This window comes from Cyprinodon variegatus, unplaced genomic scaffold (assembly GCF_000732505.1).
Source record: "Cyprinodon variegatus isolate N-32 unplaced genomic scaffold, C_variegatus-1.0 Scaffold358, whole genome shotgun sequence".
Classification (NCBI taxonomy): Eukaryota; Metazoa; Chordata; class Actinopteri; order Cyprinodontiformes; family Cyprinodontidae; genus Cyprinodon; species Cyprinodon variegatus.
The window spans coordinates 639,128-664,868 of record NW_015150811.1 but is presented as its reverse complement, the minus strand read 5'-3'; the positions used below and the strand labels follow the sequence as shown (position 1 = coordinate 664,868).

General features: G+C 40.1%; 2 protein-coding genes across 2 annotated transcripts in view; one reads left to right on the top strand and one right to left on the bottom strand.

Moving 5' to 3' along the window:
• Positions 1-6,440: 6,440 nt before the first annotated feature.
• Positions 6,441-9,641, top strand: phox2a (paired-like homeobox 2a). The gene is made up of 3 exons (XM_015386179.1): positions 6,441-6,663; positions 7,417-7,604; positions 7,865-9,641. The coding sequence occupies exons 1-3, from the start codon at positions 6,441-6,443 to the stop codon at positions 8,360-8,362; spliced, it is 909 nt and encodes a 302-aa protein (XP_015241665.1). The 3' UTR covers positions 8,363-9,641.
• A 211-nt stretch (positions 9,642-9,852) lies between these two features.
• Positions 9,853-25,741, bottom strand: part of inppl1 (inositol polyphosphate phosphatase like 1) — a 45,680-nt gene continuing 29,791 nt past the window's right edge. The window contains exons 9-27 of the mRNA XM_015386178.1: positions 24,512-24,662; positions 23,723-23,829; positions 23,249-23,351; positions 22,954-23,150; positions 22,642-22,759; positions 22,423-22,519; positions 21,411-21,549; positions 21,236-21,335; positions 19,054-19,142; positions 18,881-18,962; positions 18,716-18,805; positions 18,235-18,348; positions 17,736-17,912; positions 17,487-17,642; positions 17,304-17,388; positions 14,277-14,363; positions 13,462-14,188; positions 13,108-13,241; positions 9,853-11,133 (exon numbers count right to left, since the gene is read on the bottom strand). Coding sequence (XP_015241664.1) covers positions 11,034-11,133; positions 13,108-13,241; positions 13,462-14,188; positions 14,277-14,363; positions 17,304-17,388; positions 17,487-17,642; positions 17,736-17,912; positions 18,235-18,348; positions 18,716-18,805; positions 18,881-18,962; positions 19,054-19,142; positions 21,236-21,335; positions 21,411-21,549; positions 22,423-22,519; positions 22,642-22,759; positions 22,954-23,150; positions 23,249-23,351; positions 23,723-23,829; positions 24,512-24,662 — 2,853 coding nt within the window. The 3' untranslated portion in view covers positions 9,853-11,033. The remainder of the gene's footprint in view (positions 11,134-13,107; positions 13,242-13,461; positions 14,189-14,276; positions 14,364-17,303; positions 17,389-17,486; positions 17,643-17,735; positions 17,913-18,234; positions 18,349-18,715; positions 18,806-18,880; positions 18,963-19,053; positions 19,143-21,235; positions 21,336-21,410; positions 21,550-22,422; positions 22,520-22,641; positions 22,760-22,953; positions 23,151-23,248; positions 23,352-23,722; positions 23,830-24,511; positions 24,663-25,741) is intronic.

Sequence of the window (25,741 nt, the reverse complement as noted above, 5' to 3'; positions counted from 1 at the left end):
TGTGTGCCTGTTTAATGTCCTGATTATGAATTTTCATAACAGTCGAAGATAAATAAATGTAAGATTGCTCCAGCTTCATGCATAGATGGTAGTCAGTTGTTCTGATCCCCAAATGGATCAGCACTTTGAAGTGGAAGCGACCTAAATCTCTTTGCTAGTAATAATGATATAAAAAGATATTAAAAGAATAATAAAAGAATTTAAACTTCCGTTTCCTTTCCTTTCTTTTTTCAGGGAAAGGCTGGAAATGAAACAGCCAAATCTACAAAGTACGAAAAGGCGAAAGGTTCGAAACGCTCCATCTTTTATGTTAAGGAGAAATATTTGGAAACCAATTCTAATCGGACTATAATAACCAGGAGGTTTATTTTCTTTTAGAAAGGGAGTTTTCTGTTGCCTCGGTCTCTAACCCACATGGATGGGTTGGTAATTGAGGGGGCGGTGGGGTTGACATGCAGGCGGTACCGCCGGGACCTCCGGGATCCCTCCGCCTTCTCCTGCTGTCTGTCATCCATCATGGAGCAAATCAAACAGCCTCTGCTGTGGCTGCAAGAGGCGCAGGGCCGCTGCGGGATGTGAGCGCTCTGAATTTATTTCATGCGCAATCAGATCCACCTCTGGAGGGAAGAGAGGCGATGACACGACACATTTTACTGACACTGCAGCCAGTCAGCAGGGTGGAAGAGACCATTAAAATACATCCAAACCAATATTTATTCAATATATAAAAAAGGTGCACTTTATAATCCAACCCCCCTTTTAATATGTAATGGGAATTTAATTAATGAAGCATCATTTAGGCCCACTTCAACTGTAGATGTTGCAAACCTATAACAAATAATTACACTGCAAAAACTATCTAGAAATAAGTAAAAATAATCTTAAATTAAGTCTTTTTAGCCTTAATTTGAGCAGGTCAATAAGATGATTTGTCAATGGAATAAGTATTTACTCTTAAAATAAGATAATTAGATAATATGCAGTTGTACTAAAACAAAGCGGTTTTTTTTTTTTTCTTTTTAATTTTAAATTTTTTTTTTCCTTTGGCAAGTTTTTTCCTTTCTTTCTTCAAAATTGCCTTTTTTTTAGGAAAAATTCCTTTTTTTGGTTTCCTTTTTTTTCAGTGTAGGAACGGGTAAATTAAAGTTATGTTCTCCATAATAACACTAATCGATCTGGTCTTATTAATGTAATTATACTAGGATTATCTGTTTTAAAACAACAAACTAGTAAATTTTTTGTTGCCACGTTTTAGAGGATGTAGAGGAGGATGGCCTTGGACATTTAAATAAAGGCCCTTCATTCTTTTATATTTTGTCTGTTATTTTTGAAGGTTTTGCATTTTAAAATCCTTTTTATTCCTTATTCAAACTCTTTGGATCATTTTGCGTTTTTTTTTTACCTGCTTGTTTAACAAAAAAAAGGTTCATATCCAGAATCAATAGCTGCCTGATGTCTGAAGCCTGGTAAAAAAAGAGCTTCAGGCTGATTGGAGAAGTTTAGGTGAAGTTTCGGTGATGGATGGAGCTGCAGCCTTTCCTCTCTGACTGACAGCTTCACTTTGGGTTTTGGGACACGAACCGGGACAGGCCTCCCGCGTGGCTTTGTCTCATCCCTCATTAAGCCTTTATCCATGTCTCTGTCCCTTCCACCTCTGCGCGTCTTCATTAGGAGCGCGCATCCATCCATCATACAGCTCCCATCCAGAACCACTGAGGTAAACACTCTGCGTCTAAAATCACAGAGGATTTATCTGCTATTTGTCAAAATTATTGATGATTATTAATGTTCAAAGCGGTTTAAAGCTCATCCCTCTTCAGTAATTATTTTAATGTTGAACATAATGTGAATATAGATTGCCTCTTCACATTAGTGAACGTTTCCTTCATCCACACGCTGTTCTCCCCTAATGACCAGCGGGGCTGTAATCCCTAAAGTCAGGGTTCCTCTCTCAGGGTCCCTCAGGGGCCTCCAGGGGACCATTGTATCACCCCCCCTGTGTTGACTCAGACGCAATGAATGCCAAAGCTCTCCGTTACTGTTTCCGTCCCATCGGCCCCATGAATGTAAAAGTCCAAAGTTAAAACCTCTGCAGAGGAGAGGTCGCCCCCCTCTACCCACCCCCTGACTGCGCTGCGTGGAGCTTTCTGGGCGGATTAGTGGCCTGGAAGGGACCGGCTCCTCCTTTTGAAGGGATTAGGTTAAATGCTTGAAAGCGGGAGAGCACAGAGTTGCTCCTGGATGCTCTTTTTGATGCGGAGACGAGTTAAAACTGTGAAACTGTTTAAGTTTCTCTGCAAACTCACCTCTGAACCTTCCAGACGGAGACGCGCAACAGACGGTGGATCCTGAGTGCAACAATAATCTTATAGTCATTTTTCTCTTTTCCTCCCATCTGAATCTACTTTTTTTGTTGTTATTTATCAAAATGAAAAGAACTTGCAACACATTCTGAATTATAGATTTAATTTTTTTTGCTTTAAAGTGATAATCATCTCCATAACTGTAATTTAAGTCTAAATTTATGGCAGGTATCCTGCAATTTAATTCTGTAGTCAGAGCTGAATAAAAGGTTTTATAAGCAACATTTTATTTTGGACCCAACACACTGCAAAAAAATCAAAATCTATAATTTATTTTTTTCTTAAAATACGTGCTTTTGTTCTTGGATTGAGGAGGTAAATGAGACACTTTGCCCATGAAACAAGGTAATTTACATTTAAAATAAGAAAACACAATTGAATTGTCTTATTTCAAGTGTATGTTATCTAATTGTCTTATTTTAAGAGTAAAATACTCAATCCATTGGCAAACTAACTCATTTACCTACTCAAATTAAGGGTAAATACACTTAATTTAAGAAATTTTTACTTATTTCTAGATTGTTTTTTCAGTACAATCATGATAACCCTAGCTCTCCTTTGTTTTTGGTTGCTTTTTTGTTTTTTTGTATTTTGTTTTCTTTTTTGCTTGGCAATTTTTGGACTTTTTAAGCCTTTTATGTGTTGACTTATATACAGACAAAAAGCTTTTCCAGCTCAGACATTAACATTCTTGATAAACTTGGAACGACGGCTTTTCACATAACTACCAAAAAATCTTTTGTATGTATATATTTATGCATATATATTAAATATTCTATAAGCATGGGAAATATTCTTGACGAAGTCAGGAAAGTTTTTTTTAAATGTGTAAGAATTTATCTAAATTTCTTAGAGAATGTAGGTATTAAGTATAAAATATGATATGTTTGAAAAAGACACCCTAGTCCCACTAAGTTCCCTCCTGTGATCTTTGTTGTTTGACATTTAGCAGCTTCCACCAGCTGTAAGGTCCAATTTATGCAAATGATGCTCTTCTGTAGGCCACATGTTCCTCAAAATGTGCACAATAACAAACAGCTGTCATGATTAAAACATTTAAAATCGGTTAACTTTCCACGTTAATCTGACTAAGACTGTTTTATATAAATTTTATAAAACAAATTTGCATAGACTTTTTTTTCTGTGGAACAACTGGATTTATAACAACTATATATTTGATCATCACCTTAGCTTAAAGTATAAAAACAATAAAAGTAATTGCCAAAAAGCAAACCATCATGCTCCCCCTTAACGATATAGGGACAATAGGACAACGCTGTTAAAAGCAGGTTGTTGTGTTGAAAATCTTATATGATATTTTGAAACATCCAGAATTTATTAACCAATGTGGGTTGCAAAAAGATTGCATAGACCCATTTAAACATAGATTATAATAGAGGATATTATACCTGTCAGGGGAACCTTTACGCTGACTTTATTTCTTAAGACATAGTTATAGTAAACCAAACCTGAATTATAATACTTGCAAGCACACAGAAGACAGTATAATGACTGAATAATGGCTAGTTGAAGGGTTTGTGAAATGTATCTGCAGCACAGTCAGAACAAAGAGGTGGCTGTTTAAATGTGTAATTATTATTATAGCAAACACTGGAAAAAATTTAATTCTAGATAAGCTACTTTTTCCTAAAATAAGTGCATTTGTTCTTGGATTGGCGAGGTAAAAGAGACATTTTGCCAATGGCACAAGACAATTTACACTTAAAATAAGAAAACACAATTGCATTGTCTTATTTCGAGTGCATATCATCTAATTCTCTAATCAAATTACTCAAATTAAGGGGAAATATACTTAATTTAAGACATTCGTTTTTCCAATGTAGCTATTCTATGTCTTTTGTTTGAGTACTGCAGGTAATATAACAGTTTTTACAAAGCAAAGGTTTTATTTTCTGCTTTAGAAAGATTTGCATAAACCCTTTGAAGCAAATTTAAATGTAGCCTATTCATAACAGCAAATTTCAGTTTTTGACCTCTGTATTCTGTGTAAGAAGTCAAAGAATCCTGTAGTCCCCACTGGAACTATCAGCTGCTCAGCTTCATTCCTTAACTAATCAATATTTTAAAGTTATTTAAAAAAACTATAAAACCATTTTTTTTAAGAACAAGAATGAGTTTTATTTGTTTTGTTTTTTCTCCTTAAAGCAGTTTGAAACGAGCTTCTCCGCTTCATCAATCCCCCTGACTCTCCACCAACCACACAACAACTGCTGTAAACAGATCTTATTATTACTAAAGTGAACATGGAGCGGTGGATGCGCGCATGCGCGCGCGTGTGGAAAGTTAATGCCATTAAGGAGCATCATCATGCAGCCTCTGGTCAACCAGAGATAAGAGCACGCACTTTTGAGCTTTTATTATGACATTTTACGCACGGGCACGCGGGCCAAACTCAATTAATTCCTCCAGTAAGAACACAACGTAATTTTGGTTTGTGGATCATATTATTCGGTGAAATTTACCCTCTAATAAAAAGACTGTTAATCTCACCAAGGGCGCACATAGAGCAGGGAGCCACAGAGTTAAGAAAAAAGGAGAAAGAAAGAAAGGATGCATATGTCTGGCACTCCTCAGATGCCTCCCGGTTTCAGAGCCTCTGTGTGACGGAGGGGCCGTGTGGGATATGACTTATCACATTGTATGACACCGTACAATAAACTTAAACCAATTTATGGAGCGTCAATGCGTTTATGGTTAGCCCGCCGCGCCGCGCTGGTCTCTGCAGCCGCTCCAGCCCCCCCCTCCTGTCCTCTCTCCGGTCCGATACATCAAACTGACGGGCACTCTGGTGACATGTCGGTAAAAAAGTGATCGGAATCAAATCAGAGCTTTTAATCTCGCCAATCACCGTCACATCTGGAGGTTTTCCTTCACATAAAGACTCGGCTGGAGGAGCAGAGGATGCTTGTGCGCATCAGTTGGAGACGCGGTGGAGCTGACCGGTTTCTGGAGCATCGCGGGGCCTGCGTCTGCACACGCATCACACTCAGGATCAACAACAACAACAACAACAAAAAAAGAAAGAAAAGAAAAAAGAATGCAGCAGTCATATAAAAAAATCTATAAATTATTATAGAAAAAAACTACTTTTAAATTTAGAAAATATGCAAATGCTATATAAAATTCTTAAACTAAACAAAATAGTCCATTTTGTCTATAACGGCACAATCATATTTTTAAATTTGTATAATACTTTTTTTAGGAACTGCATTTTAAAGATTTTTAAACTTTAATGGACATGTTCAGATTTCAGTATCTCGATCAAAAAAGACCATCTACAAGAAATTGGTATAATACCTATAATTTTTATTAAACTTTGTGGATTTTGACAGCACCGCACCAGGAAAATATATTCAACTGTATATTATACATCTATTCCACCTCCATAACTTTGTGTTTGCCAATTGGGTTGATTTAATAGCCTATTTAACCTGTTTGTCTTAAAAAGTGCTTTGGGGATTATATTAGTTGAGTTAGGCTATATTAATAAATTACAATGAGCTAAAATATAAGATTTCATACAAAATAAATGCCTTCCATGGAGAAAAAAGAAGAATCTGAGCTGGAAAAATGAGTTCCTGCAGAATTTTACGTCCGATGAAGGAAGCATGGGCTTTGTATAGAATCTGAAGGGGAAAAGGCTGCTCGGTGGTTTTAACTCTGGCGTGGACCGCGTGGGCGGTGCAATGGTCTCTCGTGAGATGGGGGAGAGGGAGTTGGAGGGGCAGTCCGTTTCCACGCTCACTCACTGGTGGCATTGTCATGGAAACAAGACCACCGCTTCGCTATTGTCTCGCGCCCTGCCGAGTTTATTATAAGCACCGCGCGAGCCGCAGCGCGCTGTCAAACGGAGCGCAGCGCGCAGAGGAGAGCTTCAGGCACGCACTGACAGAGCGGACTGAATAAAGAGAGAAAGTTCAGAGGAGTCTTCTGGATTATCAAGGGGAAACTCCTCCACACAGAGATATACAAACCGAAAGAGTTTGGAAAGAGGCGCAGATCAGAGATTGCCCAAAGAAACAAGGCGCGGACCGGTGTCTGCACCGGCTCACCTCCATGTATAAGATGGATTACTCCTACCTGAACTCCTACGACTCCTGCATGGCAGCCATGGAAGCGTCGGCCTACGCGGACTTCAGCTCCTGCAGCCAGGCCAGCTCCTTCCAGTATAACCCGATCCGGAGCGGGCCGTTCTCCAACCCGGGCTGCACGCCTCTGAGCACGGCCAGCTGCACGCTGGGAGCCCTGCGAGAGCACCAGCCCACACCCTACTCCTCCGGTAGGAAAAAACAAACAAACGGCTGTTTTCAACTATTTCTACAGTCAGGAGAAACACGTTAGAAAAATTAATCTGTTTTACTTTACCTCTAGTTCTTAATAATGGAAGCAGGAGTCTTTTAGGAACCGAAATCTCCCAAAAATCAAGGGCCTGACATTAAAATTATGTTTTTATTTCTACTTAATCATCGAATTAATTATTTAACGAGCACAATTAGGCTTAACCTTGAAAAATTCGCAACAATAACGAGCAAAAATACTAACAATCATATGTTTTTCCTCGTTAAGGCTTCAGAAATTAAATTAGAAATACAATAGGCCTATAGTATTTTTAATTTCGTGGCTGTATTTATGCACATATTATCATTCAAGATTATATGTGTTCATTTTTCGTTTTATTATAAATTATATTTCGCACTATATCGGATACTTTAAAAAAAAGTACTATACTTTCTCCAAAATGTATTATAAATTACTTACATTTTCTCCTATTTCGATAGATTTGATAAAGTATTTTTTTTTAAATAGAAGAACAAGTAATTAATTACTATTAATTTTAAACATCTGTATTTTCCCCGAAAATTAAGCAAAAATCTTGAAAAATGAAATAAATTGAATTATTTTAATTTAATGGAAATATCAAAACGTCGCGCGTTTTTACGCACCTGCCTTGAAATTACAATCATTTGCATGTTTTGTTTGTTCAATGAAAAACAAAAATAAAAAAAACTAAAACCTTTTTATTTCCCTTCAGTTCCCTACAAGTTCTTCTCGGACCCTTCTGGGCTGAATGAGAAGAGGAAGCAGCGGCGCATCCGGACCACCTTCACCAGCTCCCAGCTGAAGGAGCTGGAGCGGGTCTTTGCGGAGACGCATTACCCGGATATCTACACCCGAGAGGAGCTTGCACTGAAGATAGACCTGACCGAGGCCCGGGTTCAGGTGCGAGGATGAAGCTTTTCTTTTTATTTTCTCCTGCGCAAAGGCGCCTTTCGAAAGTTCGTTGAATTAGTGACCAAATACCAATAATTTATGTGCAATAAACAAATGTTTTTCTGACTGTAGCAACTCTTATCTTAATGTCATATTAATACAAATGTATTATGCAAACAGATGTCTAGATGGGGGGGTGGTCTGGTCTCCATGGGGACTTTTCTGTTTTCCTGCATCCATCCTAAAGCTTCCTGTGTTTGTGCCTACAGGTGTGGTTCCAGAACAGGCGTGCCAAATTCCGTAAGCAGGAGCGGGCAGCTAATGCCAAGGCCAACAGCTCTGGTGGAAACACTGGGAGCAACAGCAGCAGCAACAGCTCTGGAGGAAAGAAGGGTGGAGAAACAAGATCTTCATCAGATGACGATGAGTCCAAAGAGTCCACCTGCAGCCCCACGCCAGACAGCACTGCTTCCTTGCCTGGCTCGGCCAACGGGAACCTGGGGAGCCCAGCCAGCCTGAGCCCCAGCCCGGCCCCCGCCAACAGCGGCTACACCAACACCTCCAGCTCCCCGGTCCTCCAGGGGTTGAAGCCGCCCAGCTGGTCCAGCCTGGGGCCGTCCAACCCGGCTGTGGCCCAGCCTGCTGCTCAGACTCAGGAGATTCTGAAGGCCTGGCAGCCAGCGGACAGTATGACCGGGCCCTTCGCTGGAGTCCTGTCCTCTTTCCACAGAAAACCCAACCCTGCCATCAAGACAAATCTGTTCTGAGGCAGAGAGGAGGAGAAAGACAAGGAGCAATCAGAGACAGATAAGAGCTTCAGACTTTTTTTCTTTTTAGTGGAGATTCTAAACACAACTATGGTGTTCTGGTCAGAGCCCAGATGGTACCAGGTTCTGCTAGTCTAAGCATGTTCTGCAGCTGTACAGCACCTAGATACCTGGATGTGGACAGATTCTTGTGACTCTACTTTCCAGCTGAGTTTCTCCTTTTTAAGACCAAACTGAAGGACTTTCTCTATTTGTTGACTTTGAACTCCACAGTGTCAAACTGTCTCCTAAGCAGCCCGAGTTCTTGCATCGTCTCCCTTTGTTGAATTCTCACATTCCCACACTCTGCAGAATTTCTCTGATGAAGTATGGAGGTCAGGTACGACCTAAAAGCAGAAATCCAAACATCAAGATCCTTGCTGAGGAAACAAAGCGAACCTTTACCCTCAAGCACAACTAGATACACAGACTTTTTTTTTTTTAGATCCCCCCCAAATCTCTTTGCCAAGCAGAGTAGGGGGGCTGCTTTAAAATCCAATTAGACCTGCTGGTTTCAGACCTGACACCTCCTCAGATCAGCTCTCCCCCTCCTCCATATGTAACACATCACATCCTGACCTCTGGGGAACAGTAGCCACTTTTGTTTAAACTCAAAAGGGTGCAGGATTTGGAGTGGAGCCTCCTGAACATCCAGAGCTGAGTGCATCCTGCAGATTTCTGAGTCTGATGTATCTGATAGTTTCTGCTGCTGGTATAGTAAAGCAGCCAGTCGCTGCCTCCATCAGAATCGGTTGCTTTCTATTCCCTCAACCTATTCTCATCGACCTACAGACCTTTTTTATGCATCGACCTTGCATAAAATGTCCAATTTTGTCCTCTGCTGCCTCTACCCTGGTGATGCAAAACCCCTGTTAGATCTTCCTCAGAATCGAAAAAAATAAACATGTATTTATTAATATTTTTCACATGTCTTTGAATGGCTGTAAATTCTGTAGATAGTAATATATTAGATAGTTGTCCCACTTTTTTTTTTTGGCTTTACAGATCTACTTCACTGCGAAGCGTCTGTCTCACAGGAACATGTGGAGCTCTGGTGAATGAGAAGTTATAGCACTACTCTGAATATTCAAATAAATCTACATTATGAAGGCACTACGTGACACATCTCATGACCTGGTCATTGCATTTGACAAAATGTGACGTTTTTGCATGTTTTGCAGACAAGACAAAAAGAGTCACCTTGTAAAATGAGGAGAAATATTAGATTTTAATTGAAATAACAAAAACAAAGGGTGAACAATTTACATTAACTTAATTCAACATACGCACAAGGCTACATAAAAATAACTAAATGGAGTGTAGGGGGCAGAAAATGACACAGGTAAGTCTGTTTCACACAAAGTCAAATATTAACGCATAACTGAGAACACTGAAAGGCCTGAAACGAAAAGACAACTTGAAATGACATTTATATGTTGTGGTTTGGCTGTTTGAAATAAATGGGCAACAAAAAAATTAAAACAAACTGGTCATCTTTTTCTACCGACAAATATCCAGACTCGATTTGTACATCAAAATAAACATATACAGTTTACCTTCTAATAGTTTCACTGTAAGGTGTCAATATAACTGTAGATTTTTTAGTGTGCTCTTATTAAAAAAATTGGAAATAAAAGGAAACCATTGGCCAGCAAGTAAAAATTTTGTTCCTCAAGTTTCCAGGATGAGCCAAAACCGAGGCTTGGTTAGAGAGAAACAGCACCCCCTACTGGTTAAATGAGGAAACACAAGCACAGCAATGTGTTTGAAGGGGGAAACATTTCCACAAGAGTACAAAATATGGTCTAAAAACACAGAATCATCTCCAGTTATGACAAACATAAAATCAGCTTTAAACCATATTACCATACAAACAGCTTTGTTATGGTTTATTAAATCTTTTCTTTTCAGAAAGACAAAAATGCTGCTTTGAGGTGAATATATAGTTTTCAGCTCCAAACCTTTCTATTTGGTTAGCTGAAAATTCCCTTTATAAATACATGCAGAGGCGCCATAAATCAAACAATCTATGGCCCAGACATCCTTACAAAATATACGATCTGACAAAAAAACAAAAGAAATAAAAAAGTGAGTTCTTATTATTTGAAATTCTGCTGACTAGCTTCATCTCTGTCGCTACATCCTGTTCGCTCCAGTCACAGAACCTACTAGACGGCTCTTCTCTAACTTTGATTTCTTTGGACATTTGAAATCTGCCCAGCTTGAATGAATCCTCATCAAGAATCCAGAAACAACAAAATGTACTTGAAATATCTTGCAGTTAAAGGTTAGGTCTAACGTCGCAGCAAAGGTTGCACCGCCCTGTGCACCAACTTTACCTTTAGAACCTTCTAAAAACGATGATCTAACTGCATTTACAGCGAGGGGTTCTGTAGTGATGCTCAAAGGACTGCAATGATTAAATAAGGCCACATCTATGACACAAACAACACTCATACAGTACAAATGAAGGAGGACATTGGGTCAGAAAGTGTTCTTGAAAGTATAAATGAAGTGCAATTTTCTCAGAAGGCACTGTCTGGCATTAGTTAGCAGGTTCCAACTTGGATCGGATCGGTTCTTTTTCAGTTGAGATCTGGCCTCTTAGGATCAGATGTGGCTTTACTCCAGTTTATTTCTGCTGCTGTTGCTGCTTGAGGCTCTCTAGCAGGATCCGCTTATGGGCTGGATCCAGCACCCCGGCCTCCTCCAGGTCCTCCTCTGTGATGTCACTGGAAGAAAATGGGGAATTAGTTTGATAAAACCACTGAAAAAACACTTTGGGTGAATTTTAAATAATGCAATTAAATAATGCAAAATATATTTATTGTGGATTTTTAATCTACAAAAGGTTAAAATAATGCATACAGACCCCAATAGAACAGAATAATAAAATCAACACTGCAACTGTACATTGCAAAAAAAGAAGGATCCTATACATATTCCCAACATCTTCTAGGGTTATGGGTCTTTCTTACAGACCCAGGCTGACCGACTAAAATAAGAACTTGACTTACAGCTTCTCCAGGATACAGTTTCTCTGCTCTCTAATGTTTCAGCCCGTACTCCTTTTACATAAACCACAAATACATTTTATTTTAATCTTCCACTTTGGATGTTTTGCATCTCTGAAATCAATCGGTTGCCAAGCACAGACCCAGCTTGTAGGAGCAATCGCTTAACGAGTAAAGTTGGGGCCGTTCCAGGAGCTGAACGGTCGCCTGTTCTTTACCTTTCTGAAACATCCAGATGTTCCAGCTGTTGGTCTGGCAAGATGAAGTATTTGGAAGCTGTTTTCGATTTGAATGTTTTCTACCATTTTGCACGATATATCAGGACCACTGACAATAGGGCCCTGCAGCATCATGGGGCCAGCACCATGCTTAACAACAGTTGATGCAAACGGACTTTAACACATTTAATCTTATTTGGCTTGTCTATAGCCTCTTTCCCACGGAAAATAACGGGTTTACGAGAATTTTTTAAACATGGGTTGACCCGCTAACAATCAGCATTTGGCTCCCTTCCTAATGGCAAAAAAAGCTGGGTTTGACCCCTCCCTGGAAGGCTGCATAGCCTCCATACCCCCCGCAGCTGCGTGGTCTGTCTCTTCGCCGCTGCGTGTCTGGTGAGATCATCACACTGGGTTAGCTTTGATGATGTCACTAGTGTTACAGAAACCAGGAAAGTAAACAATGGAGAGAAGCATGTAGGGAAGCAAGCGTGTACTAAGTGTTCTTTATTGTTTCGCTCTTTTATCAGTCCGAATCCCTCTTGCCAGTGCTGCGCCATGTTTATCAAATGTAAACAAAGGTGTTTCTGCTTGCTAGATCAGACGCGATTGGCGTGGTGTGTTGATGCCCTTATGTTGCGTTAAATGGTAATTTAGCGGGTCAACCTCTCAGAGCCAAGGCGATTTAATTTATTTATTTTTTAAGTTTTTTTTTTTGAGGGGGAGAGACACAGTCCAGGTCGCGTCGACTACTAAGGCCTCCATACATGGGTTGTGCGCACTAACCAATGCTCCACCTGCAGGCGATTTTAACAAGGGTCAAATACCAAGTCGTTTGACCCGGGTAGACATGCGTCAGTGAGCTGTTCCCACTCCCCCTAAAAGCCAATTTCTACCAGGTTTAAACAGTTGTTTTTTACGGCCAGTGGGGAAGGGATATTTGTGAAATAAATAAGTAAGCTAATTAAAAAATATCAGCAAAAGCTTTCAGTTTGGGGCCAGATTTGTCCGAGCAGTTTCCAGGGTATCATGGGCTCGACTCCCTAAGTAAGTCATGACCAGTTTAAGTCAGAAGGTTAAACTTGACGGATAAAGCTGGACTTGCGTCATCTCTAACATAAGGAAATATTTGTGGACTACTGGAGGCCAACAGAGTAAAATAGCTAAACCATCTCTGATAACCGGAGCATTTAAATATTCAATTATGGCTAGAAAAATAACCAACTAATTTCATTAAATAACTTATCCACTAATTATTATTTTAGTTGTGCAATGTAAACATCAATATAATCTTCATCAGAGAACCTTCATCAGCATCAATATAATCATAATTGAAAATTTGTAAAGATTAAGAAAATAAATAATTACAAAAAAATTGCTGCAGCACATTAGTTAGGAACTTTTCCCTGCAACCTTTTCAGTCTACCGCTCCACTGATCCAAGCTAAGGCGTCTACGTTTGTGATGGTTCCTACCTGAGGAACTCCAGATCATCCCAGCCGTTGTGTAGCAGCCCTTCCTCGTATCTCTCAAGGCCCAGCTTCTGCAGCCACTCCCCCACTGACGACTCTCCCACAGACAGAGACGAGCTGCTGCTGCCCCAGAGTGCCTGAACAAGAGAAATGCAGGATTAACTGAACACATCTCAGTTCATTGCTAATAACTGTTACACCAGTAAGTGTAACAGTCACCTACTTCTCTCTGTCATTTTGTCCAAAAATTGGCCATGCTAGTTTTTTCTTTTACTTTTTAAATACTTTCTCACATAGCTCAGTCCTCCTGGACTGAACCATTTAGGGGTAAAGCTGTGTTTAAGGTAACCTCCTCACCTCCTCTGGCATGTCCTCTGCGATGCTCTCTGGGATGGGGTTCCTGGGTGGGAAGGTGCGGCATGCATCCAGCATCCCGATAGGCGGGACTCGGACGGGCGGTGGCGCCGAGGGAGCGCGGGGAGGGTGCCCAGGAAACTCGCTTTCACTCAGAGTCTTTGCCATCTGCAGCACAGAGCAAGACTGATCGTCCAGCGCCCCTGCCCCCCCTCGCCTTAAACCCTCCCCGAGAGCAAGAGGCCCACCAGGTCCGGCTGGTGGGATCCTGACCTCGGCCAGGTCCGGGTAAAGAGAACGAGCCTTGCTGAATTGAGACTCGGCGACGGTTTCCAGGGCTCCCTTGGGCAGAGGAGGAGGGGGGAAGTCAGGAGGCGGGCGATTCAGCGTGTTGCCGACTGTTCCTGCGACGCCTCCTCCTTGAGCCAGAGCGGCCCCCCCGTCATCCTCCGAGGAGCTCTCCTCGCTGACTCCGCGGGCTGGGTGTCCCGCAACAGTTCTGCGGGAGTGAGCGGGCATGGCGGTTCCTAAAGGAGGTTTGGTACGAGCCACAGCTGATGGGGGTGGGGCTTTAACAGCCGGGGTGGTTGGAGAGGTGGGAGATGGGAGCAGCTCAGGTGGAAGGCCAGCAGCTGAGGGGTGGGGAACGCCCTCCAGGATGTAGTAGGCAGGATTGTTGAAGCTGTTTTTGCCGACGGATGAATCACCATCCGGGGTGTCCTGTTTGGGTCTTAACAACACAGAAAAACATCCTTTACTTGAATCCATTTAGTTTATCCACTTAATTCAGATCCAGACCGTCGCTGGTGAGTTTGTACCTCGCAGCCGTTTCCTCCTTAGAGTTTTTCTCTCCCTCCTCGCTGACCTTTCCCAGCTCTCCAAGCTGTTTACGAACCACAGACTGTCTGCAAATCAAACAAAACGGGTTAGCATGCCGCCACAAAGAGACAACATATACAGTAGCAGCCATTCAAAATGGACCTTCCCAGTCAAACGCCAGCCAAATAGCAGCAGACTCCCTGCAACTCCCAGCAAATTCCCCTCAAAATTCCAGCCACTGGAGCGACCCCCTCCTTCTCCTGGGCATGCATAATGCTCCACCCTTACACTAAATGACAGGGAGATGGTGCTTCTATTTTGTTTTTTAATGTCCACAAATCATGACAGAAAAAATATTTTAGTACAAATACTGATGTTTAAAAAGGAACTGTAGGAGACCAGCCACAGACCCATATAGGGAAAGTGGGGCAACTTTTAATGGCTACTACTGTTAGTGATCAAAGTGTCCGGATATAAAAAGAAACACTTATTCAAGTTTTAAACCTCAAATTCTATTAAAAGAAATTCTTATTTCTTCTATTAGAAGAAAAACAACCAAAAAGTTTCAGCTTTCCTGAGCTACTAAAGATATCACACCTTAGATTAATATTCAAAAGCTGTGATTAATTAGTAATCTGTTCATCAGCACAAAACCTGCTGTCATGTTAGCAGGCATGCTGAGGTGTGATAGGACATGTTTTACGGTCACACAGCTCTCCATGTGTAAAACTCATCATTTAACTGGATTCTTTTTTATTATTATTCTCCAACTGCTAAAATTTGAGCTTTAGCCTCACAGCATAAACGCCAAGGTCATTTTCACAAAGAAATATTTAAAAAAAAAATGATTTAAAAGCATGAAGACTTTTTTTTCTGGTATAATAACAGTAAGGTCCACCAGCTGTGTGAACAAGTTCTCAACACAAAAATACAACAGCATGATAGATAAAAGTGAATCAGGCAGCTTTATCATTCAAACGTCACACATCTCTGATGTTTCTGCTATTTTCAAATATCCATTAGTGTAAAAATGTCCATAGCTGTATATTGGTTATTTATTCTCCAGGTGCAGAGTTTTATATGGTTAAAACACTCTACAGTACAGTACTTTCCTATTTATCTTTTAACTCTTCAATATTATGTTTTCCTTATACATTTTTCTTAAGTCCATATTCATGTGACCATTTTTTCCATAATCTTTTTGCTGCTGTAAACACCACAACTTTCCCACTGTGGGACAATAAAGGGATTTTCTATTCTATTCTCTTCTAAACAAACTAAAGTGCTGTTGAGTGTTTTCACAGAGTAAACAAAGTGATGCAGTAAAAGTTGAACACAAAATCTAAAAATATAGCGAACAAAGACATACAAGTAACACTTTTGCTCCTTTTCCAGCACAAAACAACCATGCTATACCTTTTCTTTTCACACTTTCACTAAAATGAATATAATCACTTGAAAGTTTGCTTCAAACTAGTAAAAATGTTTTAAAATAAGCTACTTTTTGACAATGTGTTGAATTTTAAGAGATTTCTTTGGACTAAATCCAATATGTATCCTATATTGTGCAATATATATTTATGACAAACAAAAACACTGGATAAAAAAAAATCTATAAATCTAATTTTACAGCAGTTCGTTATAATATATATATATATATTTTTAGACAACTTTTACTTCTACTCATTACATTTTTTTTGCAAATATCTCCACTTTCTACTCTACATTTTAAACAGATTTGTTAGTTTTGTTTGAGCTCATTTTCGTTATGGCCAGTTGGTATTTAAAAAAAGAAAAAACATAAAAATTATTTGTTTCATCCAGACAATCAATTTCTTTTTGGTTGGGCTCAGTGTTGCACCAACTTGCTGTTCCTCACATACCAAAATAGATTTGTTTCTCAAGATGATGCAAAGTAAAAATTTACAACGATGCCATTAGTTATAAAACTAAGAAAATTACGAAAAAGAAAGTTATCATCCAGAGTTGTAGAAAATTTCTTTCCTTTAAAGGGCTGATAGAATGATTCTATAGGGTATTTGGTGCTGGTCCTTAAGGTCTCTGAATACGGTGTGTAACATTTGGTTGGGCTGAAAATGGCATATTTGCTGTTCTATGAGCCCTAATGCAAGCCTGGTTAAAAGCCCTAGAATGAAATCACACGTTTTCTTTCTTTTATGGTATTCTCATGAATATTTAGATGAGCTGTGCGCTGATTGGTTGGTTTACAACGAGTTAAGCTGCTGAGCAAAGACGCATCACAGCAACAAGCACTCACTCACTGAAACATTGAAATGGTTTGATATGGTAGGGTGACCAGACACCCTCTTTTTCCCTGACATGTCCTACTTTTCATTCCTAAAAAAATGTCCGGGGGGAATTTCAAAATCGTCCGGGATTTTGGTCGAATACAGAGCAACAGAACCAAGCCATTAGCTCCGGGGCTGGGGACGGAGCGACCAAACCTGGCCCGGTGATGGTATGCTTCCTCCCACCTGCCTTACCGTGCTTCCTGGCAGGCTCCTTAACCCCCGGGGAGAGTTCCCCCCTAAGGCAGGCGGGGGGGAAGCATACCATCACCAGTTCGGGTTCGGTCGCTCAGTCCCGGGTTCCCGGACCAGCCCCGGAGGTCACGACTCGGTTCCAATGCCCGGTCCAGTCCATCAGCAGCCCAGCAAAGGGTAGTAATTCTAAGTAAGTAATTTTAGAAATGGTACTTTTACACTTTTACTTGAGGACAAAGATTAAGTTGATATTCTAACTTCTAAAAAAGTGTTTTTAAACTGTAGAATTCATATTTCTACTTGTGTTATATATTCAATATTTTTGTCATCACTGGTTTTTAGTTAGCTTCTGCTGATGCCAGGCAGACTGATATCTCAGCATGAGTCTTGTCTGTTGGGTGATCTAACAGAGTCCTTTCCAGAACAGATCCTCTCAGAAAGAGTCTAAGGATTATTCTAAGCCAGAAAATAAATTTGATGGTATGAAGTAGAACTAATTTAGAAAAGTAGACTTGTACTGACTTCACATACTCGTGTCCAACTCTGGACACAATGGTGGATTTCCCTTTGGGTCCGCTTGTCTCATCTTGGTCCACACTGATCCACTCTGAAACACAACAGCGGATCCATTAAACCAGAGAGGCCTTCAAAAATTAACTCAATAAGTCAAACAAAATAACCACTGGTCTAACGCTGTGACAGTACCATAGAGTCGCTCCCTGGTGCCCATCCGTTCAGCTGGGACCCTGACCCTCATGGATCCCCGGATGTTTCCAGTTTCTTCTCCTCGGTGGGACAGGTAGGTGTGGAACTGCTGGGCTGTGCAGCCAATCATCGATTTGAGGGCCAACACGCACTCTCCTAACAACCCAAAACACACACTTTATGATCATTCCGCCTCCTTTAAACCACCTCCCTCTCCTCCTTGCTAACAGTGCAACACTCTGCTCCTACCATAGGACTCGTATCCATCCACTGACTTGACGGTCAGCAGCAGATGTTGGTCCTGCAGGTATTCGATCTCTGACAGGAGAGGTTTGAGGGTGGTGAGCTGCTTGTTGGACCACCCCACGCGCAGGAAGTTCACGTTGTCGCTGCTCTGGCTGTCGTTCTCGTAGCTTTTCTTGAACTCTGAAAATAAAAAATGCAGGAGGAGAAGCGTGGAGGAGAACGGGGGTTGAGGATGAGGGAACAAGGCGGGAGGGAGACGTTTCATTTACATGTACACGGTGAGCATGCAGCACAGGTCAATAAATGGAAACGGCTGAGAGGAATACTGACTGTCTGAATTTAGGAAGGAAGGAAGGAAAGGAGGGGACAACAAAGACGCAAAAAAGAGAAAGTTTTAATACATAAAGTGTTCTTTTTGAATGAAAGGAGGATCTTAGCTGTGGTTGAGAGAAGGAATTCTGCCTCCATGAATCCTGAGGGGATGCAGGAACCTTTGACTCACCTTCTAGACAAGTAGAGTAGAACTCTATGAAGAACTTGGTGCGGCTCGCCGTCTTTACGATGGCTTCAATGCTCTCAAACTCGATGTAGGCCTGCTCTGAAGACTTTGGTAGACCTACAGAGGAAAAAAGATGGAGGAGCAGATGAGGCAAGAGTAAATGAAGAAAAGCAGACATCAAACTAGCAGCTAGCAATGCATAGTACCTTCCAAACACACTTTTAAGACATTTCATCTCATTACATTAATCACAGCCTTCCTAATGGGATTATACTAACATCCAGAGAATTTCAACTCTTTAATCTATCACATGGAAATGGAAATACCCTCCAAGCTTTACAGGTGGTGCACTTGAGTCAGCCCCAACCTAACCCTGGAATGACCTAGTCAAAGTCCAGAGGTGTAAATACCTTTGCAAGGTACCATAAAACTTCCCTCTGGAACAGAGAGCCATAATTATTGTTTTTTTTTTGCAGACGGATACCTTTCTTTGAAACAAACTGAGATGTCACTCCGACCTCAAAAGTTGCAAACACAGGGGAATGATCGCTGGTCACAATATCATCTGTACAGCCTGCAAACACAGCAGTTAGCCTTCAGTATGCAATCAGTAAACAGAACCGAATCCATCTTGTTTCCTTTGTCTCACCGTAGGAATTACACACAATGTGTGTTTCTGGGTATGATTTCCAGAGGATCCGGTCGCACCACGACGGCACGTTGGTCCTCATCTAGAGATAAGCACAGAGGAGAATCATACTTCAGTCTTGCTTTAAGAGGAGAAGCAGATTAGTTCTGGTGATGCCTGAATCAGGAACTCACCCCTGTGGCTTTCTGTTTCTGCCACACGTACGTGTCCCTTGAGCCTCGCTCGTAACGGTAGGTGGGGGGGAATGAAATCTCCTCCTCGGCTAAAAACAAGGAAAACACTAAATTAAAATAAATACTTTTCTTTTCCTTTTAACATTTTACAACTGATTTCTAACTAATGTTTCATATTTGATGTCTGAACAGAAACCTGAGGATGTTTATTCTGATGGCTTTGACATCTAATGTAGATATAATGATTCTATCAAATGGTACGGACCAAAGGGAGCATAAAAATAAGAAAATTCAAGTTATAAATCAATTTGAAAATTCACAGCTCTAACTTGCTTTATTAAACAAAACTGTTCTGTTTTAAGGCTTTTATCTGAAAATAAGAAATAAAGATTACAAACTTTTTAGCTTTCAGCCAAAATCTAAACGTAGCAAATGGTTGTTTGCTTGTCCACGTTTTCATACTACATTTCATCCTTCCACTAAACTTTTAAATTCCTGCATACAGCACTGTGTGAAGGGAAGAATTGTATTGACTGTTTGACAACCAGAGTCAAAAGTCTTATGTAAAATGGTTATTACATAACATTTGATGTGTCTAAAGTAAAATTCACATTTTCTAGATCTTCATTAGCCGTTAGCCAGTCATTAAAATAAATAGAAATAAATTACTAACCTGCCTGTCTTTACAAACATATTAACTTCATTCCATCCCATTTTTAATACAAAGGGTTTAATACACCAAGCAGCAAATGTTACCCCATATTGCGGCACCTTTCACCTAAAGCTAAAACCTGCACATGATCTGGATCATTACTAAATTTAAATGAACTGTTCCTAAGCATGAAGCACACCTTCGGTTAAACATGTCCTTAAAATCCTTTTATAAGTTTTCAATTGATCCCGTAAACAAACCAACAACATTCCCTTTTCTTGCCTTTTGTCTAGAAAAATACCTCCAGACTTTTTGTGTCTAACGCTGCAGCTGTCAATGGTCACTGCTGCCCCCCTCTGGTTTAGTGGGGAACTGCTTGTTTTACCAAATATCCCTATCTCACAATGTTAGAGAAAATTCCTGCATCCAGATTATAATCTGTATAGTCACCAAAATTTGAAGGATTGTTCCTTGGACTTAGGGACACGTCTGAAACAAATCTCATTAAAATCTATCTATAACATTTTTAGTTATTTTGAAACCAGAGGCAGACAAGCCAACAAAGATGAAAACATAACCTCCTTGGCAGAAGTAATAATCTCCATCCACTGAGCAAAACTCTATTCATGAAACAGAGAGCAGTCTGATAACTGCCACACTCAGACTGGTCCTTTCAATGGTCAGACAGGAATCACGTCTCCATACCTCTACATCCCAGTGACTCTGCACAATCTGAAGCTGCAAAGAAGCTTCCAGGTTCTTATTCTGAGAGGTTTTCCCACCTCTGGATCAGAGCAGGGTCAGCAGGAGCTGCATGCTGCTACTAGCCTATCCTTTCTTGGCTGAGTTTATCTCATCCCCAGTAGCTTCCACTCGGTGGCAACACGACTGAGCTGACAGCGACCCAATCTTATACAGATGTTTGTAGAGGCAGTCTGTATGCCAGAGTTCAATGACTACGATGTGTACATATTGGGAGAAACTGATAACTTTAAACTTACATTCTAATTTACTTAGAGATGCTTTTGTTGTTTTCTATGAGCCTTTTGTAAAAAAAAAACAACAAAAAATCCAGAGATCCACCATTCTTAATAAACAAGTATGTTTGTTCTGGTGAATTTTAGCTCCAATCGGAGCAGTGACAATAACATTGTGCACTACTGCAAGGAGGATACATTTGGGGTATATATTTTGCTGCCCCCTAATGGTGTTTCTAAGCATCAAGACAGAAAAATAAAGCACACTGTAAAAGAATAACCTCTTTGTTGCTTTGCAAAATCAATTGAATATTAAAAAATCTTTTAACACAAAACAAACAAACTAGAGATAAAAAATGTCTGGGTGGAGGATACTTTCAGACACAGCTAAGCTTCAGTCTTTCTGCATCTAAAACCAGTCCTTTTCCCCCCCTGGTTTCTCTCTTACTTGCTCCAACCATTTTATTGTTTTTTTTGTGTGTTTTTTTTACAAATCCTAGCTATCGAAAGAGTTTGGTGAACAAAACAAAAAGATCTGATAAATGATACTAACCAAAGCGCAAAAACACTTTATTCTTCTCCCTCTCCAGGTTGAGCTGGTCCACTTTCAGCAGAGGCTCAAATTCCTTCCTGTTAATGTAGTTTAAAATCTCCTGCAGAAACATGCAAACTGTGGATCAGAAAGGATGTTTCATGCAGCTCATCATGAGGACTTGGTTCTAAATCACCTGAATGTCCATATCCAGCCTGTAGTTGAGGTCTCCGAGCCAAAACAGGTGTGTGAAGCGTAGAGAAATGTCAAAGGAGCTCAACTGTTTGTCTCCTAAAGACAGCAGCCGTAGGATATCAAGGTAGTTCTGGTTTCTCCTAGAAAGAATCAAACATTTAGTGGGTTACAGATGAGAAAAGACAGCTAATCAAATAATAAAGTTAACATAAGAAGCTAATTAAACGCCTTTAACTCAATGCTAATATTTAATTTTTGAGTAATTGATTTTAAACACAAATATTTAGAAACACCATTTCCTCAAAAAAAAGAAATTCTCCTAAACTACCCTTAAACTCAGCAGTAAACTCTTTTCTTCAGATGTCTGCAAACAGGTAAACTGTTCCCCTTTTGGCCATTAGGTGGCAGCAATGCTACAGACTATCAAAGGATAGAGGCTGGCTGAGGTGAAGTGTGGATTCCCATTTCTAAAATCAGGTCATCATTTCCTGGAAAAGATGAATAGCAGCAGCAAATGTGCTTAAAATATCTGAATTAGAGAAAACAGATTTTCCAAACACTGAGAAACACTGAAAGATTATTCAAGTACAGAAAAACATTGCAGTGATATATTAAACCAAAAAAGATTTGGACAACACAGTCAACCATCATCCCGTTGATATTCGTTTGAGAAAACTTTTTTCTTTCTTTGTCTAAAATAAAATGTTTTACATTAATTTGAAAATATAAATCATGTTTTATTTAAATATATTTCTGGATGTTCAGGAATCTGGTCAAGATCAGGGAACCTCCACTGCCTCGTCCATTTTAAAGGAGAGCCTGTGGAAGACACAACTCACTCACAACTGACTGACTGGGCAAAGGAATGTCAGGGTTTCCTTTCACACTTGTTAAGTGTGAACTTGTAAGATAATAAGAATATAAAAAAAACCTAACAATCAGAAACCTGATTGAAATCCTGGCCTCCAGCCTCCTGAAACACAGCATGAAAGTAAGGAGAAGAAATCTGGTACCTTGCAATCTTCTCATTCCCTGATGTCAAATGACAGTTAACGAATCCAAACGATGTCCCGTTGAACATGAAGGACACACCCACTGCTCCTTTGTTACCTGGAAGATATTAATTTATACCATTAATATAAATGTGGACGTTTTTTATTTACAAAAAGATGACATCAAAATCAATCTTTGAATGAAAAGTTTAAGTAGTCAATGGGTTGAGTTGTTGTTACCCAGAGTGTTGGCGATTCCCGTCTTGACACTAGACATCCCCACATGGCTGATCCTGTTTTCATGTTCAGGTTTCACCAACACAGCAAGTTTGATGTTCCACAGCGTCTGAACAGCGATCTGCAGAAACGACAACAATGAGGAACCTGTGGGGATCATTTCTGCATTTAGACTCCAAAAAAATAAAAAATAAAAAAGATCCCAGTCCAACTTCAGCTTTTCTTAAATCTGTCCAAGACATATTCCTTTTTTTGTTTGACCCACTTCATGATTTAAACAGATCTGTGAGGTGAAGATCGGGATTTTTTCCTCACCGGTTTATAATCCAGCTCTGTTTGCTCCTTCAGCACGGCTCGCAGTGACTCCACCCACTCCCGGTCGCACACAGAGTTCTCCTGCGATCCGAACACATACAGGTCGTGAGGGATGGTGACAGTCATCTCGTCCAGAGTTTTCCCCAAGCCGCGGCACAAGACCCAGGAAGCCACAGACTTGGGCGAAGGTACTGAGCCTGAAAACAAGCAGAAAGACTCCCAGTTGCAATAAACACTTGTCACGCTTTGGAAACATGCATTAGTGACCGTCACAGGAGGCTGTCATGTTCCTCACCCATATTCCAGGTGCCTATAAAGATGGAAATCATGTCAGGCTCATCCTGGTTGGAATGTTTGTTCTTCATCAGCTGCAGCAGCTGGCAAAAGGCCTCCCGCTTCTAAAGTAATCAGAGACAGGAAGCTCATCCACAGTGACTCTAAGCAAAGATTGATCTAATTTCTATTGATTAAATAAATTAAACAGCAATAGTGATAATAAATTCTAGTTTTTACAGCCATAATCGCCACTGAAACTGAAATACAACGGGAAAGAGATGGGAATAACGCAACAAACAATTTAAAAATATATAAATCTGGATTACAATAATCTTTTATAGCAAATTTTATTTAAAACCCATCGTAATCCTTGTATTCAGTGCTTTCAGAGTGTAATAAACCCCTCTAACAGGTGCCCCAATGAAGACATGGCATTCACCTCTACTGTCGGAGGTCATAATGTTATGCCTGACCGATTTTTAAGTGTACAAACCTTGGCGCTGGCAAAAATGAAGTCTTTCCTCTGACTCTTGTCTTTCTCCTTCTCGAACACAATGCCCAGTTTGTTCTGAACCCTCTGGGACTTGATCAGCTGACGGACTGGTGGGAGACAGACAGGAGAGATGGTTAGGGATGGGATGGGCAAAACCTTTATTACAGAGAGCAAAACATTGCATAGAAATGGAAATCTAGAATGTTTATTCATTGTTCTTGGGATAAACATTGGGATATTTTTCTACACATTAAAATGAGACTGCTGAACTGAAATCATGTCACAGTCTCTGCATCACACCGATTAACATCAATCCAAAATTCTGCATATTTGCACCATATACATTTAATGCACTAAACTTCCATATCGATGCGTTTTCTTTTTGCAGCATGTTTTTTCTCCCACACTGTTTACATTTGATCACTGCTGCACTTTATGGAATAGAAATGTTAATTTACTGCCTGAAAAGCTCTAATAAAAGAAATTTAATTTTGTATACACTCCATCTAAACAAAATGACAATAAAAGTTGTCTAAGTCTTTATATTTTTGGTTAATTTTACTGACATCAAGCAGAAAAAAAAAATTTACTTTGGGAGTTTCCTTCTGTTACTAACAGGAAACATTGCTGCACAGCAACAGATAAAAAGCTGTGCTTGCTGCTAAAGCACAGCCAGCTGTCACCGATTCAGCTACTGGAGCATAAATGAAAGCAACACTCACGCTGATAAACACCTGCTGTTTAAAACGTCCGGGTTATTTGTCTGTCCAGACTGTTTGTAATTCTTACTTTTGTCGTGTGTAAAGGTGTTCCAGTCCTCCTGGTTGTCCTTCACCTTCTTCATCACAACCAGCCTCCCTCCCTCCACGTCCACAGACAAAGTGTATTTCTGGCTCTTTCCGATCTTTGTCAGCTCTGCCAGGTAAACGTCGAGCTTCACCTGAGACATTTGACAAAGAAATATAGTGTAAAGAAAACTCTAACAACTTTAAACTTTAAAAAGCTCTTAAGCATACGTCAGTGCTTTTTCTTTTTTTTACTTAGAGCAATAAATTGAAAAACCCTGCTGCAGATCCTGCACGAACTTAGGCTCACATTAGTCTTATTTTACCAACGTGTTTCTTCAGATTAAACTTACTGTTTTCCACTTGCTTGGTCAGAGTATCAACGTAAATCTAAAGAGAATCTGTGAGGGGGGGTAGAGATTACGGTGATGGAAAGTAGACGTTACAAACCGGAAAAGTTGGAGCTCATCACCAGGTAATTTTTTTTTTTAACCAGGTAATTTTTCTAAAAGAGTATTCCTTTATGATATTAATATTCTTTCAAGATGACCTGTCTCTGATCTGCTAAAAAATAAAATCATCATTTGCCTGTAGGGTTGCACCGATTAAACAACCCTGATTTCCTGATTGTTTGGTTACTGACCAATAGATTTCAAACTGATCTTACCTCTATAAAGTTCTGAATATCATTCGCTGTTGATGCTCTAAATCATGGATGTCAAACTAATTTTTATGTTTGGCCACTCTGGCCTCTTTAGCTGTATAAATGTAACTTTTGATTTGATATTTCCAAAGAGCACACTGCTGTGGTATTATCACTTTACTCCAGCTTATTTAGCAGCTTTAGCCATATTTACATGTAGAAATATCATATGCATCTATTTTATGACACATGTTTTTTTGGCTCTTGAGGGCCGGATACATTGCTGTGTTTGGGTTGGATTTAGGCTGTGGGCCTTAATTTAGACCCATCTGCTCCAGCATTTCATAAATAAAAGGAATGTCTGGTGCAGCTAAAACAATTTTGCTATTGCTTCATGTTTTTCAACAAAATAATCAACCAAGATTGGAATCAGTAGGTCAGACTTTTTAAAGATCTGTGATCGGCCAGAAAACTGCCATCAGTGCAACACTTGTTGGATAAAATAATTACAACACATCTAAACCTATCAGGGATTTTTTTTTAAAGAATAGAAGAACCACCTGATTCTGAGATGTAACGGAATCATTACAG

Excerpts from the sequence above, each read along its gene's own strand:
- phox2a (XM_015386179.1), top strand. The coding sequence starts at position 6,441 with ATGTATAAGATGGATTACTCCTACCTGAACTCCTACGACTCCTGCATG. Across the intron at positions 6,664-7,416 it reads GCCCACACCCTACTCCTCCG|TTCCCTACAAGTTCTTCTCG; the intron begins GTAGGAAAAAAC and ends ATTTCCCTTCAG. Across the intron at positions 7,605-7,864 it reads TGACCGAGGCCCGGGTTCAG|GTGTGGTTCCAGAACAGGCG; the intron begins GTGCGAGGATGA and ends TTGTGCCTACAG.